The following is a 19,089-nucleotide window of genomic DNA, read 5'->3' on the forward strand; positions in this document are numbered from 1 at the left end:
CAGGCAGAGATTCACGAACACAAACCAGACTAAATAATAGCAACTGTCACTTCTTTTCTTTGCACGGATCTCATTAATTTAGCATTCCCTTCTGGTCGTTTCTCCTCATCCAATCATTTATTATGGCAATACGGATATTGGAAATTGTTGACTGATAATGCAAGGCTCGGATCAAATTCTCAGAGTGAAAACAGCATACATTACCCCACGCTGTACTACATAAAATTCGAGGGGATATAGATTTTGCACTTCAGGGTTTGGAATCACCCAGGCACCTGCACATTTCTGTATTTTCAAAGGAGTACAATTTCTAAATTCTTTCTCGAACCAGAGTCTCCAATTATAACTACGTACGGCTTTCAAATTGTCTTATACTCTTTTCAAATTAGGATGGTTAACAGCAAGAGACTACATTTCAGTCTGAGAATACAGCTTATTCACGACAAGGAAATCTTCTGAATTTTGAAAATTGATGAATTTTATTTTAATTGTTAATGGTTTGTTCATGATAATGCTTTGTCGCAGCCAGTGTCATGACGATGCATCCTTCATTGAAAGTGAAGTTGAAAATATTTGAAATCTCCTTATATTGGCTAAAGTCTTTCCCTAACTCTATTTAAAAATTTGATATCCAATTAAAGCTCTATGATAGTTATCGCTGAATAGTGCAAGGCGCAGAAGAGTGTGCGAGAAGTTCTATATTAGGTGGGTTTTGTAGCGATTCAAAAAGAACTCCTCCTTTCAATTCTCACAGCTAGGATTGAATACGGCTACCACTGTCGAGTTTTTGGCTATTCAACGACACCCATACTTCTCACACATCATCTTAGCTGCCACTGGTAAAAAATATTTCTCTTTTGGACGAACGCGGAAACAAATCCGCAGTCGGGAACGCCTATGGAGAAGCAACTGGATAGGGTAAACATGCTGACGAAAATTTTCACCTCCAAAACTACGAAAACTGAAATTAACAAGTATGCAGCATTATGTAACGTGTTCCAACAGCTAAATGCTCTCTGGGCGTTGTTGACGAGTCCGAACCTTCACGTGTTTTGACGGCTTGACGTACATCTACATCGTTTACAAAATGCGCGGGCGAATATCGTCCCTTCGGGTTGGATATGACAGTTTTACGTGAAGGGGCTTGTCGGTAACTTTGACATGGGTTTAAGGCGCTACTTCTTGCAATTAAGGAGGCGGTTTGCAAAGATTGTTGGCGAAGGAATGTGAAAAGTAAACAATAAATTCCTCTTCAGTAAATTGAAGATGGAAATCGGCATGCATGCCTGCCGCAGAGCTTGGAGAAAGTTGCAGTATATATGAATCGTAAAACACTGGAATTACCTCAGAGCAATGCTTGAGCTTCATCAACGCCTTCTTGGATACATCACAATCAAATTTATAAATACAAATAATACACGAACAACCAAAAGGTGTGTCTAATGCGGTGTACAGGCCTACAGACACGCAAGAAAAGCCCTGACCATGCATCAACACGACATGGTACATCCGTGCCTACAAGGTTAGGAATCTACAGCGTAAAACATTTGAATGACACTTTCCTTCTTTTAGTCCGCTGCGCGGCGAGGCTTGTATATTTCGATTAAATTCTCAGCTTTTAAGATGTCAGGAACAGCTCCACTTGAGACATCAGTGCTGAGCATATTTTCTGAGTGCAGCAAAACCATAACCTCAACAATGAATCTGTAACGCAGCTCAGTTCCTCACGTCATATTGGGAAGGGCGTTACGAGTCTCAAGCTCGACTAAGAGTGGGCGCAATCTTCTTAGCGACGGAGGTTCCTTTGGTCAGAACTGCACTTTGTTGGTTTCACAAACGACTGGGAAATTCACGTGGTACGGTAGCATTGCTACCAACAAAATGGATGAACTCCCGACCAACATGGCTCTTTTCCACCGACGAGGGATAGCTTAGATAGAGGAAGTCGCCAATCTTGCATTATCATCCTTTAATGGCAAGTTCACCACAACCTCGGTCCATTCCGCAGCTTTTAGTCTATGCTGGTGTCCTTGGTTGTCAACCGTAGCGATTAGCAACCAGTCAGAAAACTGCTCAACCTTCACCGCTCAGTACTCGGATCTGCTGGGGTTTTTCTTATTCACTGTCGGAATCTGTAGGCGCTTGCTCAAGGCACACCTTATGCCAAGCATGCGGTACTTGACTTTGGTTTGAACTATGCTGTGATGTTCTCGTCAGGATAATGCCGACTCCGCGTGTAACGAGAATGGCAATTTATACCTGTCAGGTCACAAAGCCTCCAAGAATTGAGGCCCTGCATGTAGCTAAGGGAACTAATATTCTATTATTCATATGTTTAAATTTCAAACTGTGCTCCATACAGTTTTTGTTTCGAGTATTATTTCCACATTTTCCCTCAAAGTGTCTTTGGAAAATATTTAGTGTATCTAATTCGGGCAAATGATTGTATCGATGACACCACTGTTTCTAACAAATGAAAAGATACATCAAAGCGCAAGAATTACTTACCTCTAGCGCTTTTGATGTGAGAAACTCACGACTGGAAATTAGTCACCTCAACATTTTCACACACCGACTACAGGACATTCGACTCAGCGTTGACACTATTTTATTTACTCATAATGAAAATAGGGGCGGTGATATTTCAGGTATCGCTCACCAAAGTTCATCAGCCTTGTCCGGAGGACAGAACAAAGCGTGTAATTCCACACTGTTCTGTGATGATTGCCACGGCACCTGTGGTGAATTGAGAGATGGAGTAGAAGGCGTTTGTCGGCGCTACGGGAGAAAGCGAAGCTGTCGGCTCTCGGTTACTTTATTTGCACAAGGTTAGTTCCCAACCCGCAGCTATCTTCAACTGACGTTTTGGTTGGTTACCAGAGGTCACCCGAGTTCGATCATATCCTGGCTGAATTCTAAACAGAGTGTCACAGGGTTAAAAATGTGTAAGCCGTTTGCGTTGCTTTGTTGGTGTTTCTTGGACTTGAGAATGGATGGAAAACCTACATAGCTGTTAAATGCTTTTATTTAACAGTAAAATGCTGATAAAAGTATTTTTAAAGTAATTTAAGGGCTTTCTTTCGTGGGCTTAGATTAAGCGTAACTAGGGGTATCACTTTGCAATTTTCATATAAAAATTTCATGTCAATTATGAGTACTCTGCGTTACCTTTTGGGGGTTTTTATGGGCTGAACTTTAAATGAATATGACATCAGATATTTTTTTTTAAGATAGGGTTTATCAATCATTTGTCTCTTGATTTTGCGGATTTGAGTTGTGATTCTATTCTGTTTAAGTCGGGGCGATCCCTTTCACTCCTTAATACCCATCTGAAAAGAGAAAAACGAGAACAAATGTGTCGCCGATCCCGAGATGGTGGGAGTCATTTTGAAATAAATTCCCCGGGTAGTAACCAGCCCAAGCCCTGCGTTTGCAAGTCACTTACTGTTGATTAAATTTTCCTCTGTGTTGTGCCGTTGTACCCTGGCGGGCGAGAGGGGAATACTGGAGTGGATGGGATCTCTCAGCTAGGGCACCTGCATAACTCCAGTATAAAGCTTCCCTCGGAAGCAAGGACAAAGGGGGCTCCGTCCAACGATACCCGAGTCCCAGGATTAATACCGTCTGCATTACGCCGCAGTCGGAGTCAGCGGATTGGGAGTATAGTGCCGGGAGTAGCAATGAGGGTATATGCACTGAAGGTTTTCATCCGGCGTCCGACTGGTCATCGAACCAAAGGATCCGGATTGCCGGGAATTCTTGGCTCTCTATACTGGATTTACACTCAGCAAGAGACGAGTATCTGCAGGCACCTCCACAATAATGGGCTGAAGCACCGTTGTTGAAAGTATACGGGCTTAACGTCTGGAAATGACAAAAAAAAAAGTTCGGAAGAAAAAGACACCCCATCTAATATTTATCCCTTCTGCATACTCCAATGGTTTCTGTGCAGTGACCTAACAACGAATGGATCATTCCAAATTGGCGGAGAATGGTGTCACCTAGTCTATATGCTATTATAAATTATACGAGCAATTTATGGCGCAGCCATAAGCACCTTGTGACACTCCAGTGTGAGAAGGGGGATTTGAAAAATCATAGTCATCGTTTCTGCATCCTAAGGTGGCGCCAAAGACGTTGCATAATTGAACACAATCCCCCGGGCAAGAAGTTGGTCATCAATATTAAATAAAAACAGATTGTACCGCATGAGTTTATCTTCAACAAAATCGAAGAAACTTCGCCAAAAGACAGTATAAGTCCGAAACCACTGTATTCAAGAAATAGAGTTTGAGTGTTTTTTTAATTTTAAACATTTTTATCTGAACACATTTGACTGCAGTGATGAAAGCAGTCCGTAAATGAACATGGAAGAGAAACTAGAGGAACATCACTCGTGAGTTTGAATAACTCATATTTTTCATATGTCCTCATATAGTTCTGTTCCGACGTTCGCTGCACGTATCCACCCAAAAATACTGGCTTTGCTAGAAGTGTTCTTAAAATAATTCGTCATCCACTGATCCTTGTTTGACAGAATGATGTAATGTACGGTAATATGAGCAGGCTCATTCTCCAGAAAATGTCGCTTCTTTGGTCAAAAACAATCAAGCATTTATATCATACTCCCATGGAAAAGTTGAAAATGCTGGGACGGTATCAAGGCCTGTATTATTTACACGGAAGAGTGTATGGAATTTCTTCGACTACAGTTAGGGCGCAATTTGACTACCTTTAAGGGAAATTTTGGCCGAGAGTGTATGTAGTTAATATCAAGTGCGTGGGCATCAACTGCTAACTGCATTTTTTTAGTTTAGCTGGAATTCCTGGGAGTATAGCATTACCTTATTCTCAAAATCTTTAATTCACCTTAAATGCGTCACAAAACAAGTGTACATTTTCAAACCCCCAAGACTAGCTTCATCTTGAAAAGATAAAAATTAATAACAACATAAGATGAGGTTGGCATGCATGAATGGTCAAGGGAGATACATGTAAGAGTACCTTATGTTTACAGCATCTCAGTTGCCTTTTATCTTGGGCCTTCAAACAAACATATCCCGAAGCCAGTCTGGAGAAACTGTAAAGAGCGATCGTGCAGTTGTCACAAAGATCATCGATGACTTTTTGCCCTTGGCAAAGAACAAGTCCACAAAACACACATTGAGATTCTGCTTGACAGTGAAGCACAGGGTTATTTGTCATTCAGAGAAAGAGGTTCCCTCTACGTTAGTTTGTTATTTTTCAACTGGAGGCAAAATTGTTTCCTTTAATTACCGTCTTGGAAGTTTCGAACAAAAATATATGTGACTGTCGACACGAAGTGACTGTCCAGCATATATAAGTCTGGTTTCCAGACCTGATGTATCTCACTTTCTATTCAAAATTCTGGTATGCAAAAGAGTCAGGGGGATCCGACTTGAATAAAGGATATAATTTTGCTCGTGTAATTGTGACTCTAGAGGATATTTTTCAAAGCGTATTGAAAGTCCAACATTTAAACAGGGAAAGCTTCTACGAGACGTGAAGACTATAGTGCCCTCTCATGACAGGCAATTAAACCATTTTCCTGTGGGAAAGTACATGGTGTATCCTCTGACAGTAATTTAATAAAAGCACGCGTCTGGTATCACCCAGTGTCACCTGACAAAAACCTGAAGAATTCCTTTCGAAAGTATCCGAAATTTACTGAACTCGTTGTTGTCAACATTCGGATAGTATCGTCGACGGTCCAGCACTTCCGGCCGTGTATCTGCACTGATCAGCTAATGTGTATTACGTAAGAAATTTAATAGGCCTACCACTTTTAGTCATCATAGATGCATTAATGGCAGTGGGTCCTGGAATTCTTTAGTTTACGCTTAACTTGAATTGAAGCTCTCCTTAGCTCGTTTTGAAAACATCGCCCCAAAACTTCCTCAATATGTTTGGAAACAGATGATCGCATGACAGTACATTGGATCGTACTGTTCACCTGAGGCTAAATTTCCGATGATGTCTAGGCTGAAATGCGTACGAGTTCATGATTATGTCCTATTTTCCGCCTTGAGCAGAAGCAGCAACCCCCCCCCCCCGGTTGAAAAGGGCAATGTTGGTGGGAGTATTCCTTTGTATTGGTAACCGTGCGACCACGACGCGACCGCAACCTGTAAAATTCATGATCGTTTGTGAACCAGCAAAGTGTAGTTCCTACCAAAGGGTGCACCCACGTATAGGCCTATAGGCCAGAAATATATCCGCCGAGCTCACTACTAAAAGTTATACCCTCAATGTATTCTATATTACAGGGTCCTGAGAGCCATGGAACTGGCGAATTGAAGTAATGTGACAATGAACCTCTGGGCCGGATGCAGGGCTTCCAATTCTGAATAATTTGGATGCAATCGGGTCCGAAAGTGGCACTATTTGAGCCATTTTGCAGAGGGATGCATTTTTAAAAATGACTACTTTCCCGGGCAGCGAAATTTCCTTCATTTTATGGATGGTCTTCTTTGGGCCGCGTGAGAATTTCTCAAATATTCATTGGTCAACCCACTAAAAATTGAAAGGAAAATGAAATAGGACATGTCGAACATCATGTGCAGCCTGAGCACCTGTGAGAGTTGTATTTTTTAAATATTTGAGAAGTATGGGGATTTATCACTTTTATTATTTATCACTATTAGGCCTATGAGGTGCACCCCAAAGAAGCCTCCACAACCAGGAAAATGGCGCCCTCTGTTGGTCTAGCTCAGGGGCTCATGGCACGCTTTTTGATAGTCCGAAACACCTTTTGTTGGGGCGTGCTTTGGCGACCCAAACCTTGACTTTGGTCATTGATTAAGCATTTTCGTGACTTGGTTATGCCTCTCTGACGTCATTGTTCTGACTGAACGAGGACCGAAGCTTGGAGTTGGTTCGGCGTCGGTTCAAAATGGCAAAAAATAAACAATTTTGTCGCCCCTCAGATGAGTGAATTATAAATTTCAAAATTTTCTGTTATACACAGTGAATCAAAGAGACACTTTCTTGTAGAACGTACATGAAAAGAGAGAGCAGCAATGATGAGAAATATGCCGAATATTGAGTGAAATGATGTTCATCCAGTGCCGTCTGCTTCCTTGCTTTGCGTCTGTTAGATAACGTAACTGTTCCTGCATGGTTCTTCGTTTTTATGGCGGGTAATTCCATAAATTAGGGGTCCATTTTTTATGTGCCTGTTACATCTGACATAATTTTGTAAATTAAGAACACATTTTTTATTTCCAAGAGTAATGAATTAACACAAATTACCAGCCAAACAAATAGTAATACATGTAATTTGAAATAAATTCTGGTGATATTTCCATGTCAAATAACAAAGGTCAGATGTAACATGGGACACGAAAAAGTCACACTTTTGGAACCTTAATTTCCGGCATTACCCGGAAGAATTGCGTGTTCCTTCACTGACACTTGTCTTAAAATTGGGCAAAGCATGGTGGGAACCAACACTGTGGCGAGGCAAGACCGTACCCATGGGAACGAGGTTGGATCATCATTAACAAGTTCCTGGTTATTGTTTTGACGTCACATTATGGTTCTGGTTCAGGGTCGTCAAAACACGCCCCTGTTATGGAAAGTCCCGGACTCATATTTTTCAAAGTGTGGCAATATAACAAACTGCATTACTGATAACAAGCAGGGAAATACTAGCATTTGGAACTCAAACACTCTCACTTGTACTTAGAAAAAAAGTCTGAGTTTCCGCCAAAAATGCCTCAAGTGCACAGTACAACACGACAAATTTTAAGCCTCAAGTTTTAACACCTAGGCCAACACAAATCGGTCCCGGGTAGGTCCAGACAGACCATCATTTGGTACTGTTTCTCGGCTTGCCGTTGGGAAACTACAAGAAACTACAAGCTGGTGACAATAATGACAACCCAGTGCAATGGATTAAGTGCAAATGTTGAACAAAAAGTAGCGCAAGGCATGTCGCCTTCACACCACCTGTACGCGCTGGTGCTCCCTAGGCATATTTGCTCGCTCTCCCACAGACGTGCAATCATTCTTATTGCCATGATCAAGGCAAGCGGAAAGTATGTGTTTAACGTGTTATCCCGCGCAACGGGAGGGTCAAACAGGCGAGGTATCAATAACTTTGGCGGGAAAAGTGCAGCTACTTTAACCATTTCTTTTCGATACGTATTTATGAGGCACAGAGGTGTGACGAATGAAGCACTTGCCAATGCACAAAGTTTGCTTTCGATGTGACATTTCTTGCTTGATGTTCTCGCTGTATCAGTTAGCCTCTACAGGTGAAGGGCGTCATGTGTGAGAAATCGGAAGCTGAAATGAATAAAGATTACATGCAAAAGTCTGAACTTGAAAGAAGTACATTAGCCTATAACAGGGATATTAAATTCGGACAATTCGCGTGAAATGGTTCTCAGTACACATCTTGATGCATACAACACAGAGTGATTCTAGAAATCATACAGATTGTGTTTGAATAAAATGACCTAAAATTAAAATTAAGAAATAAAACAAACTAAAACACATGTTTTACAGGACGGTTGTTTTTCTTTTACTGGACTTTGTTTCCTAGCATAACAGTAAACCTTCGCAGTCTTTAGCCTATATTTCTAAGCCGTTTTGATGCAAACCTTCAATCCCGCAAAAGATTACTGTGGAAGCACACTGAAGCCACAAAATACTGTTAACTTTGTACTATTCCAACAAATCTGTCCCCTGTTTAGAGTCTGAGTATTTTCACTCTGTACTTTGTAGCAGTTGAACAAATTAAAGTCCATCAGTTTGGAACTCTTGCACCCCCAATTTTCCGCTGGGTAACTACACATGGCAATCGATGCAACCATCCATGTCAGTCTTACTGACGACATCAATAAAGCGTGCTTCTGCCGATCTTGGTACGAGAGTAAACAAAAGCAACAACTGAATCCAGAGAGATGTTGGGGTCGATTTCTGCCACTTTTGGAAGGAGTGATCCATGTGATCGCTTATCGCACTATCCTAACACCTTCATCACTTACTGGGATAAAGCTGAGAAGACCTTTCTTCAGAATCCAACTAAGATCGTTGTTAACGCTATTTTATACAGTCACCATTACGGCTAGAAATATGAACAATTATACTTCAAGTATCTAACCCTATAATACGTAACTTATACACGGGTTCCTTTCAGTCCGTGTTGGTGCATAACTGTGTAAATTAACATTATTTTCCAAACGGTAACAACAAAGAGCTTGATACCAATTTTGATTAATTTGGTAATTTGTTTAGGGTAGAAAAATGCATTTGTGCACACAGTCAGGTATCGATGAAAAGTTGGGGAGTGAGACTGTCATACGCGAACGGAAATCCTGTTTACGTAATATAACTTTAGTACGGTGTATTCCGGTACCTCTGACGTATAACAACGATCCCCCACCCTGTACTCTTTACCGAAGGGACCCTATTATGTGTAACAATTCAAAGGATGCACGAGTATACCGTCATATCTTGTATGATATAAAACTACCCTTTATGCTCTAATTTTAAATTACGTTCACGTCATCTGCTAATAAAATCTGAAATCTCCATCACGGTTGAAGTACAACAGCGGCTATTTCGACAGGTGATGCCCGAAATTTTGCCCTAACCAGTCTGTGACGCATACAAGCACCCACTGACTGCCCAATTGCTTTCTAAATAGTGTTAGGTTCCTTCCTACATACCTGTCACAGACCAACTCTAACTTATTTTCTTTTATCCGTCAGAATTTGTTTACAAATATTATAGGCCTACTGTTGGAGAAGTTAATGTTTATGCGAACAGGTTTGATTCAAAATTCATTTGTTGTAGAGGGAGAAATGACACTGATATTCGTGCTCCATACGTCAACTGGGCGTGCAGTTCTTGTGACTTTGTGTTACTTTTGAAAGTGCGGAAATTGTCTCCGTTTACCAGAAGCTGGTTATAGTCCATAATCGTTGTGCTTCCAGCCTTAGTTCGATTTATCGATTAATTAATCTGAAGTCGGCAAACAGTACACCTTGTTTCAGTAATGGACCGTCCTGGGATATTTTACGCGTGCACGCAGCTGACAGACAAAGCGTGCGTAGAGGGTGTTACCAGAATATCCCGATGCACTGTGCACAATGTAATAATGGTCTAGGTACGAAAACTGTCTAACACTAACACATCTAGACAGTGGGTAGTTATCAACGATTAGTTGCTGCTCACGCCCTTCTAGCCGGCAGGTGGCGCAATTTTGATGCTTCGTAAAATCGTTATGCGATGGACTAACAAAATAATGTCGGGTCGGTGCGGCGTGAGTTCGCGCGGTACCAGAGCACATTGACGGTCCATCAACCGGTGCACTGTTGATATAGCTCTTGTCAAAAGATGGTCCCTTATGGCGTGCAAAATGCCTTAACCTGAAATAGAAAGATACCCGGTCAACAGATCTAAAGCGTGCTTATGAAGCACTTAAATGAAAGGACGCCAATTTGAAACCCAAAATACCATACAAACCATTGTGCTGGACAACCTCTGGCGCAGAGATTACAAACAAACAGGACCCATCTTTATCGCCTACTACAAATTAGAAATCTAAATTTCGGGATAAAAAGAAGGCCATAATATATCTCATTGTGCATGGCGCGCTTTTCACGTAGACATTGACGTGTTGCCCCTATTGAGTGGAGCAATGCCAAAACACAGAGCATGTTGCCAGAAATTTGTGTACCCGTTGCAAAGTAGAATTTTGGTCCCAGTTGGGCAAACTTACAAAATTGGGGTCTGAAAACACTAGTAAGATAACAGACAATTGTTACCGTCCTGGGTTTATGATCGATTTTCACCATCACAATGTTGAATTTGCAATCCACTGCCGTCCCGATTTCGCTCTAAATAATCTGAGCCCACTACAACGCGTCTTACCATTTTGCACCTTTCTGTAAACGCAAACAGCTGGCCCAATAATCTCTCCACCTTTCTTTTTCTTTACTTCGAATCAAGGTTTGAAGTGTGTGGAAACTGTTGTTGCCAAGTGCAACGATCAGTATTATGTCAAATTTCGTGCGTTCTGTTTTGCTCGCCGTATCTGTACTGTTAAGTACATGCACTGCAATTCAACATATACAACGTAGCAGATTAAGGGATAACCTATACGAACTTGACGTTGATTAGACTACACCACGTTTGACAGTTATCTTTTCGTTGACATCTTAGTTTGACCTGGTGAAAAGGAACTTATTTTCCAACGACGTCTGTGTAATTCAAGGTCAACGTGGGCAGGACTCTCTTCAGGGGAAAAATCAATCCATTCTCAGCTGTTAGGTTTCATTTTGTGTGAAAAAGTACGCAAGCGACTGCAGTACGAGATTTATGTTGTAGGTCACTGCCCTTGGATTCACAGACGCCCCTCCGTCGAAAGTATGTGCGTTTGATGGAAGTATAGTATTAAGGTCATGTGAACCCTCTCCAATAGCTGCCATACCGAGGGTGTTTGCCCACAGCTGTAGAGTCGACTAGAGTGTCGAAATGATTTCATGCGCAGAAAACTACTTAGTTACTGAATTATAGGGCCTATATATATATATTTTCAAATTATTGGTGTTTCTTTTCAATTTACTGCCCGTTTCCAGCAGCAAAATTGAAGATATATTTACAATTTCCGGGGAATAAAAAGCAAGTGAGTGGCTCGGGCAGCGCTTTTAACCCTGAGAAAGCCGGGGGCCGAACGCGTCCCCGACATTTTTTTCCCAATATTGTAGATGCCACAATGCATTCTAGCGCCGAACCTTCATGAGTTTTTTCCTTAATTCCTCAAAACCATTTTGACAGCAATCTCATGAAAATGCCATTTAGCGCGAAATGCCAACTTATATGCTCAATGTGGGCGGGCAAATATGCGTCAGAGCACCATTTATTTCTGACCGTAACAACAACTGAAACTGATGTACTTATAACGAACGTTCTTCCATGGAATCCAAGGTATGGAGTACCTCTAGCTACGACCTTGGGGTTGATTCTGCCCGCATCCCATATGTGAGGTGGTCGGGGAAAAAATCCAGATCCGATTGTTTTTGCTTGATGAGTATCGTCTTTATGGCCATAAGTGAATTCAAAGGAAGGGTACCACCTATATTTTTTTATTTACACCGTAGCCTAGGTTTTTTTCTGTGGTGGTGCCAATTCGCGCATGAAAAGAGACTAATGCTGAGTACGTACACACGAGCGCATGGGGTTTAACGTGGGGCGGAAACATGACATAATATTTAATCGTTAAAGACAGTCTAAAGGGTTTCAATGCATGTCACTAAAAACTTTATATAACGGAAAAGATACAAAAAATGAAATAAGAGAGACAAAAAGGGTGGAAATCTCAATCCGCTTCAAAACAACCCTCATTAGTGACCCACCTAAATTGTTCATAATGTTTGTCACATCGCATTTGTATTTTATCCCCCTCGCCCCGAAGAAATAGTAATGCTAAAAAACATTGCGTGAGCTTGGCTATCCTAGCTCATCAGGCCAGCGATCACGGTGGTGATTAAAATTCTACTTTTTTCACCAACACACACCAAAGAAATAACTTGGCCATCAGAGGAAGAGGAATCATCCCAATACTGTCACAATCCATCTGTCCATCACCTCTGAAGTGTCAACTTTCGGAACTAAATAAAAAAAAAATTATTTGTTGTAGTACAGGCACCATCGTTTCGTGTTTTCGCGTGCTCGCTTTGACTTGGTTCAGTCAGCATTAGTCTCTTTTCAAGCGCGAACTAGCACTACCAGAGCGAAAAACGCTAGGCTACGGTATAAATAGAAAATACGCCGGCCGGCGAGAGACAAGTGAATCAGTCGTAAGAGGGCGCCCTCAAGTACTAATGGCATCTTGAACCAAGGCTAGTGGCCCTGTAGCAACGATAGCAGCTTTCGAATGATGCAAAGTTGTGTACGTTAGTTACGGTCCGTCGCAACGTACAAAATAGAACTTTGCTTTAGCATTAATACAGGTTGAGTGGGGTAGTTAGGCCTACATCGTCATTTGTTCACGGAAGTAAAGATCACAGTCTCCAGTCTGCAAAAAACAGCTTAACACTGAGTTACCCGAAACCATCAGCATGACTCTTTATATGCCTCCTTTGGCAACCAAAAAGCGAGGAGGGATGCAGAAATCTTGGTAGGTGTATGGACTATGGGGAACGGTTGGTTTGCAGTGCTCGAGCCATTTAACTCTCCGTTCGTTGTGCCTCTCTTTAAAAGGGCCTGGAGATTTGTTAAAAACTTGGAAATATCAAAAAAAGTCGGGGCGGTGATTATAAACATGGAATTAATTTTAATTGGCCTTATGGCAGTGGTACATGTTATGATTTGTTCAAATCTTGATTAGGCCTAACACTTACATGATGTACATGTAGGCCTAACATAACAGGGAAAGAAGATTTAATTTTTTTTGTTGGGGGTGTACATTTTCAAGTTTAATTCAAATTAAATTCTATGTACGCCACATGTAATGTCAGTGAATGTGTAATGTTTAACACCCCCAAGGGTGTTTGTACTGGGCAGTATGATGCAGTGAGAATTTTACCTTTTATCAAGAAATTATTTCACGATTTAGGCTACTTTGAGAACTCTAAGTCACTACTCTGTTATACTCAACCATAACCGTCATACATGGAGTATGATGGAGTAGTGACTTAGAGTTCTTGAAGTACATTTAGGCCTAAGTCTAATGAACTTTAAGGACGTAAATCGTTAACTTGCATGTACATGTATGCACGATCAACGCTAGCAGAGAGTACCAGTCAACTGTTTTGGCTTAACTTCTGCATAGAATAGTTTTGCATATTTTCAGTTTATGGAAAGTCCCTTTTCTTTGTGATTGAAATATTCCACATGCGTAGGATATTAGCTGAAAAATAAATGAGCTTAAAAAATAAATGAGAATGTGTAATAATATAAATCCTTAGGCTGGTGATTGAAAAGTGTCATTTGTTAATTTTACAATCTTGCAAAAGTTTTGATTGAATGCATTCATACATTCAGAACATGTATTTCTTTAGTGCAAATGAACAGTCTCTCTTAATATGCTGTATTGTTTATTGCAGTCCAGACACAAAACGTGTTTTTGGCAACTACGAAGAAAATCTCCCATCCGCTCAAAGCCACTACAGCACAACCCACAGCAATGTCCCGGCTGGTGGCAAATTCAACCTGGCCGAGCCCCATCCCCGGTCCCCCACCCGTCAGCACAACCCTCACCCCTCCCAGGTGGGGTTCCTCTTGCAAGACTGTCGTCTGCTCCACGAGCCCATCTGTGACGTCAAGCCGCGACCCAAGGCAGCCAGCCCCGACACCGAGAGTAACATGTGGTGGAAGTGGCGGGCGGGCAGCGGGGAGGAGACTGCAGAGCGGTCAGTGCCCAAGTACAGCTACAACTCCACCAATCGGGATGAGCTCCGCAAACCGGAGAGGCCACAGCAGGGACAGACGAGGCATGGGAGTAACCCAGGCAGTCATGCCGCCAGAGGCATCGGTAAGTCCTGGAGGAATATGACAAGATATGTGTGCAGTCCATACCAGAAGAAAATGTGCATTTGTGTTCGGGGCCTTTGCCCCCAAGGTCACACTTGCAGTGGCATTTTTGGGTCTGGGGAAGGGGTAAATGTAAATTTTGTTCCAAAAATAACTGTCCAAAGTTTTTAAACGTATGTGAATCCTCACTTTGTCCAAAGAAAAATGGCAGTGCCATATATAGAAGGCTGGTACTTTCATTTAAAGAAAATTCTTAATGGCAACATTTTTTTTGGGGGGGGGACAACTTATTTTGCTTGTGGGTAACTCTAAAGTTCACATTTTTGCAAAAAAATTTACTTCTAATGTCATCTTGTCCACTGTCCAATCACAGTAACTTTGCCAAGGGCTAACTAAGAAGAGAGCTCTGGCCGTGGTCCTAAAATGAAACTCCAGAACCTGGATACATGTATGAAAAAAAATCAGTGGCATATCCAGTGGGGGGGTGTGGGAAAGGGGAAGTTTCCCCATGGAGACATGTTGCCTTTTTTTCTTGGGAACTGGAAGCACCAGCATATAAAAACAGCACTACCATTGGGGAAGAGGGGTGAGGAAACGGCCTCATTTAAAAAAAAATCAAGACCAACCCAAGACCTAGATGTGCTACTTTTTGCCTATAGCTCTAGACTGATTGCAATAGAAACTTTGTGATATGTCTGAAGGTTTGTTTCTAAATCCTTTTCCTTTTGGCTTAAATTACGCAAAACATCTTCAAAAGTTAAAGTACACTACCTTATGAAACTTTTGTTTTCCTTGCAGTCCCAGTAACAAGCCTGCAATCGCAGAGAGGTCCTCGCTTATTGGTCGAACACATCTCTTATGACCACCAGTATAACAGCAGGACAAACCCTAGCCATCCAATCAGAGGAAAGGTAAGGTTCCCCCTCGGGTATCCCTATGATGACAGCAACATCAAAGTCTTACACAAAGAGTGACATCAATATCATATACAACACTGTCAAAAGTATGAGAAACAGTTGAGTAGAAAACAGTCGTTCCTACATGAAAATAGCAATTACAACTGTCCTTACAACTTTCTAATCAAGTTGACTTCCATACCGAAACCACTGACGAAGCCTCAAATTTTATGTGCCTTTTTACTGTACTAAGCCTGTATTGCTCCCCACAAGGGCTTGTACCTTACAAGCTAAATGAGCCATAGGAATTGTTTCTGATAAATGAATTGGAATGACTTAACCATATCCTGCCGGGGAGACCAGTTTCAGGTACCTTGGGTTCGTATGCATAGCTGGGTGCCCGAAATCGGACAAAAGAGCTGTGGGCTTTGTAACAAAAGACCATACTTGGAATAAAAGACAGAGCTGCTGGGAATTGCCAACATTTTTTCAGTTTTCAATAGCGAAGGATATCCGTCAATGTTTTGGAAGATTATATCACTGTTTGTGGCATTCAGCATGAGCGGATTACCACTGGGGACAAAAGCGCTCCATGCTAATCTGGCCCCTATTGAAAAGACACCAGTAGCCACTGTGCCACGTTCGTGAACAAAAGAAACTAATGTAACAGCACACAATCTGGTCTCTTTTTACAAGGCACAGGCCTGGCTGAAATACTCTGGCATCAATAGATGTCTGTCAGATTAGAGTAACCACCATACAGTCACTCTATGAGGTTTAGGCGTTCAGGAAAAAAAATAAGAATTTTTGAAAGTTTTGCCCCACAATTTTTAAAAGCACCCAGCAAGAAATGGTTAACGCATTCAGGATTCACTTTCCAAAACAATGTTTGAATTACATGTATTGAGCATTAAGGTGTCCAGAGCAATCTGTTAAAATGCCGTTTTCCTTCTCATCTGATAACAGAGACATGGGACCTTTGTGTGGGACTGTCTCCATCCAACATCACCTCCCAAGCTGACGACCGTGACCCACAAGACAAAGGTCCTGGCTGCACCCTGGGCATCCAACACTCAGGAAGATGTAATTGGGAACTCTGGAAAGCCCCTCTCCTCCCCATTGTCTTCCCAGACTGGCAGCATCATATGTCAAGAAACTGTGGGGTTGGGCACCCTTGCATCCACGGTGCCCCAGCTTACGGAGCTGCCTCCCGTTGCATCTTGAGGGATTGTGGTGAGGCAATGCCCAATAAAGAGAGTTTTTGCAGTCGGACAGTACATAAAGACTGTCCTTGGAGCGGCCAGCAACTCCATCCACATACATTTCCTCTTGTCCAGTGGCAGGACAGTTTGTGAAAGCTTGACAGCAATCTTTGTTATCTGTCATGACAAAATCAGGGCTCCATTTCATGGTGCTGCTAAGCACATCATTTTACGCCGTTAAACACTTTTAAACAGAGGCTCCGCAGATTTCATGGAGACCATAAGCAGTAAGCACAGCAAAGGGTGTGCTTACTTAGAGAGGAAAAATTTGCAAATCTCCATAGGCACGTAACCGCTAGCACAACCACACCATGAAATAGTGCTTAAGGTTGCAAAATTTTCTGCTATATAGTAAACACAACTTTTCTGCTAACTGTTTACATGTAGCTGTGCCAAGAAAGTACGCCCTAATCTGCCCTGCTGGGCCTCAGCACCCAACTTAATAGCAGGAAATCCTACTTAGCAAAATTGTGTCCTAAGTAAACATTTGAAGAGCATCAGTCACAAGCAATAAACATACATGTACCATGGCATTTTTGGCCGGCAACCTGACTTTGCTTGACAAATGTTCCTTTGCTCAGTGAATTTCTGCAGTTAGCAGTTCTCTGAAATTAGCCTTATTCAAAGGTTGGCTATATTAATTTGAAAGTCTGGTAAACTTTATGTTGGGAACTTGAGCATGAACATAAAAATAAAAACCAATAAAGTAACAGTTTATTTCACATATCATTTATGCTGATAAATAATTTGAAATTTGTGATTATTTATATATCTAGATGTTTCAAGCCTCATTTTAAGAAATGAACGGAACATAGTCTGGCACCATCCCTGTAACACATAGCATTGAATAACATAGGTTCAGGGAACATGATAAAAATTAACTTTCCTGTGAGTTCCCCCCCCACCACCACCACCTGAGTCCTACTACACAAGGAAAAGGGACAGACTACAGTATTGAACTTTGATTCACCTGTGAAATGAGTTTGTTCATTTTGTTTATTTGCAACTTTGAAGTAATGTTGTCTGAGAATCTCAATTGCACCTGGTAATAAAGTGCTCTTGACAAGGTGCCATTTATTTCATTCTTGCCAAAGACAATAATGAAATAGCCTTTTTATGTTTTGAATCACAGCATTTGAAATGTTTATTTTTATTTCTAAATTCTCATGAAAAGAAGTGACCTTTATGTGACCGTTTTATATAATTGTATGATATGTTTCCGCATGAAAACAGTTATTTCTGTGTGCCAGTAGATTTTGATCAACTTAAAACTTTTCAAGAATACTTTCCAAATACTTCAAGTGATAAAGTGGAAAAATGTTTTGCAGTATACATGTGTATTACTGCTTCTACCGCAAAGTAATTGGAAGTGATTCCGTGTAAACTGCTGTTGATTTAATTTTTGCATTTTAGTTAAACTTACCAAATTAAAGTACATTACAAATGTGCTTTTGCAAAATGTAGCACATTTTGAAAATATCTTCAAAAAAGGTTATGTATAATCAAAAAAATTCAAAATTGGAACTAAGAAAAGAATGTCATATACATGTATATCTAAGCAGTTTACTGAGTTCTCATTTACATTTAACAACTTTTTAAATGTCACTTTGTTAATTTTATTCATGCTATATACATGTACTTTTTATTCAAAATGAGCATAGACATTAATAAATCATTTAAGATGTACAGTATTCGGAATTAAAACTGGCTCCCATGGTATGTTCATAGCTTAGGGTGCATCATATGGTGTCAAGTTGGATCGGTTTTAAGATGACAAAAAGTTTGCGGGATTGAAATGTTGAAGCAATCAACAAATATAATCCTAGGTCCTCTGCTGTCGGCCAGATACTGCGCAACAACCCACTCCTGGGTGCAGTGCACTGATACCAAAGTAAAGTGGGAGTCAACAACTGTTCTATTTGGGATAGATTCCTCATGCTCTTGCACAAGACACCTTGGGAACATTCAGCTTATCCACTGGATAATAACGACTCTTACTGTTTTAAGCTCAGAGGTTTTACAAAAGAGTCCGCTCACTACACACATTCTGCATTGTTTGCTACAGTCTTCTTGAAATTTATCAGCAGTGCCCTTCAACATGGCACCGCTGATTGCTTTCAGTATGGGTCTCTTTCAAATGACGTCACTTCCTTTGAGCATCGGCATTTTTTTACTCCAATTTTTGTGACGCACATCGCCTGTGCTGTATTTCAAACATAATTATTTGGATCAGTACGCTCGTGACACACGCACCTGTCGGCATTTTGTACTCAGTTGCAGTATTCCTACAAAGATGGCATCCAATGAGAGAGCTCTATAGCAATGATGCACGCAACAATGCGCATGACTTTCACAAAACCACACCTATTGCATTCCACACATGCTTGAAATCTTAAGCAGGATTGCAGGCCGACAATGAAAAA

General features: G+C 41.2%; 1 protein-coding gene across 1 annotated transcript; it reads left to right on the top strand.

Moving 5' to 3' along the window:
- Positions 1-12,911: 12,911 nt before the first annotated feature.
- LOC110976814 (uncharacterized) lies at positions 12,912-18,370 on the top strand. Its single transcript, XM_022230421.2, has 4 exons — positions 12,912-13,153; positions 14,082-14,509; positions 15,307-15,419; positions 16,371-18,370. The coding sequence occupies exons 1-4, from the start codon at positions 13,095-13,097 to the stop codon at positions 16,626-16,628; spliced, it is 858 nt and encodes a 285-aa protein (XP_022086113.2). The 5' UTR covers positions 12,912-13,094; the 3' UTR covers positions 16,629-18,370.
- Positions 18,371-19,089: the final 719 nt, after the last annotated feature.

Source organism: Acanthaster planci, linkage group LG01 (genome assembly GCF_054643075.1).
Source record: "Acanthaster planci isolate LZ-2023a linkage group LG01, COTS_SCS, whole genome shotgun sequence".
In the NCBI taxonomy this organism is placed as follows: Eukaryota; Metazoa; Echinodermata; class Asteroidea; order Valvatida; family Acanthasteridae; genus Acanthaster; species Acanthaster planci.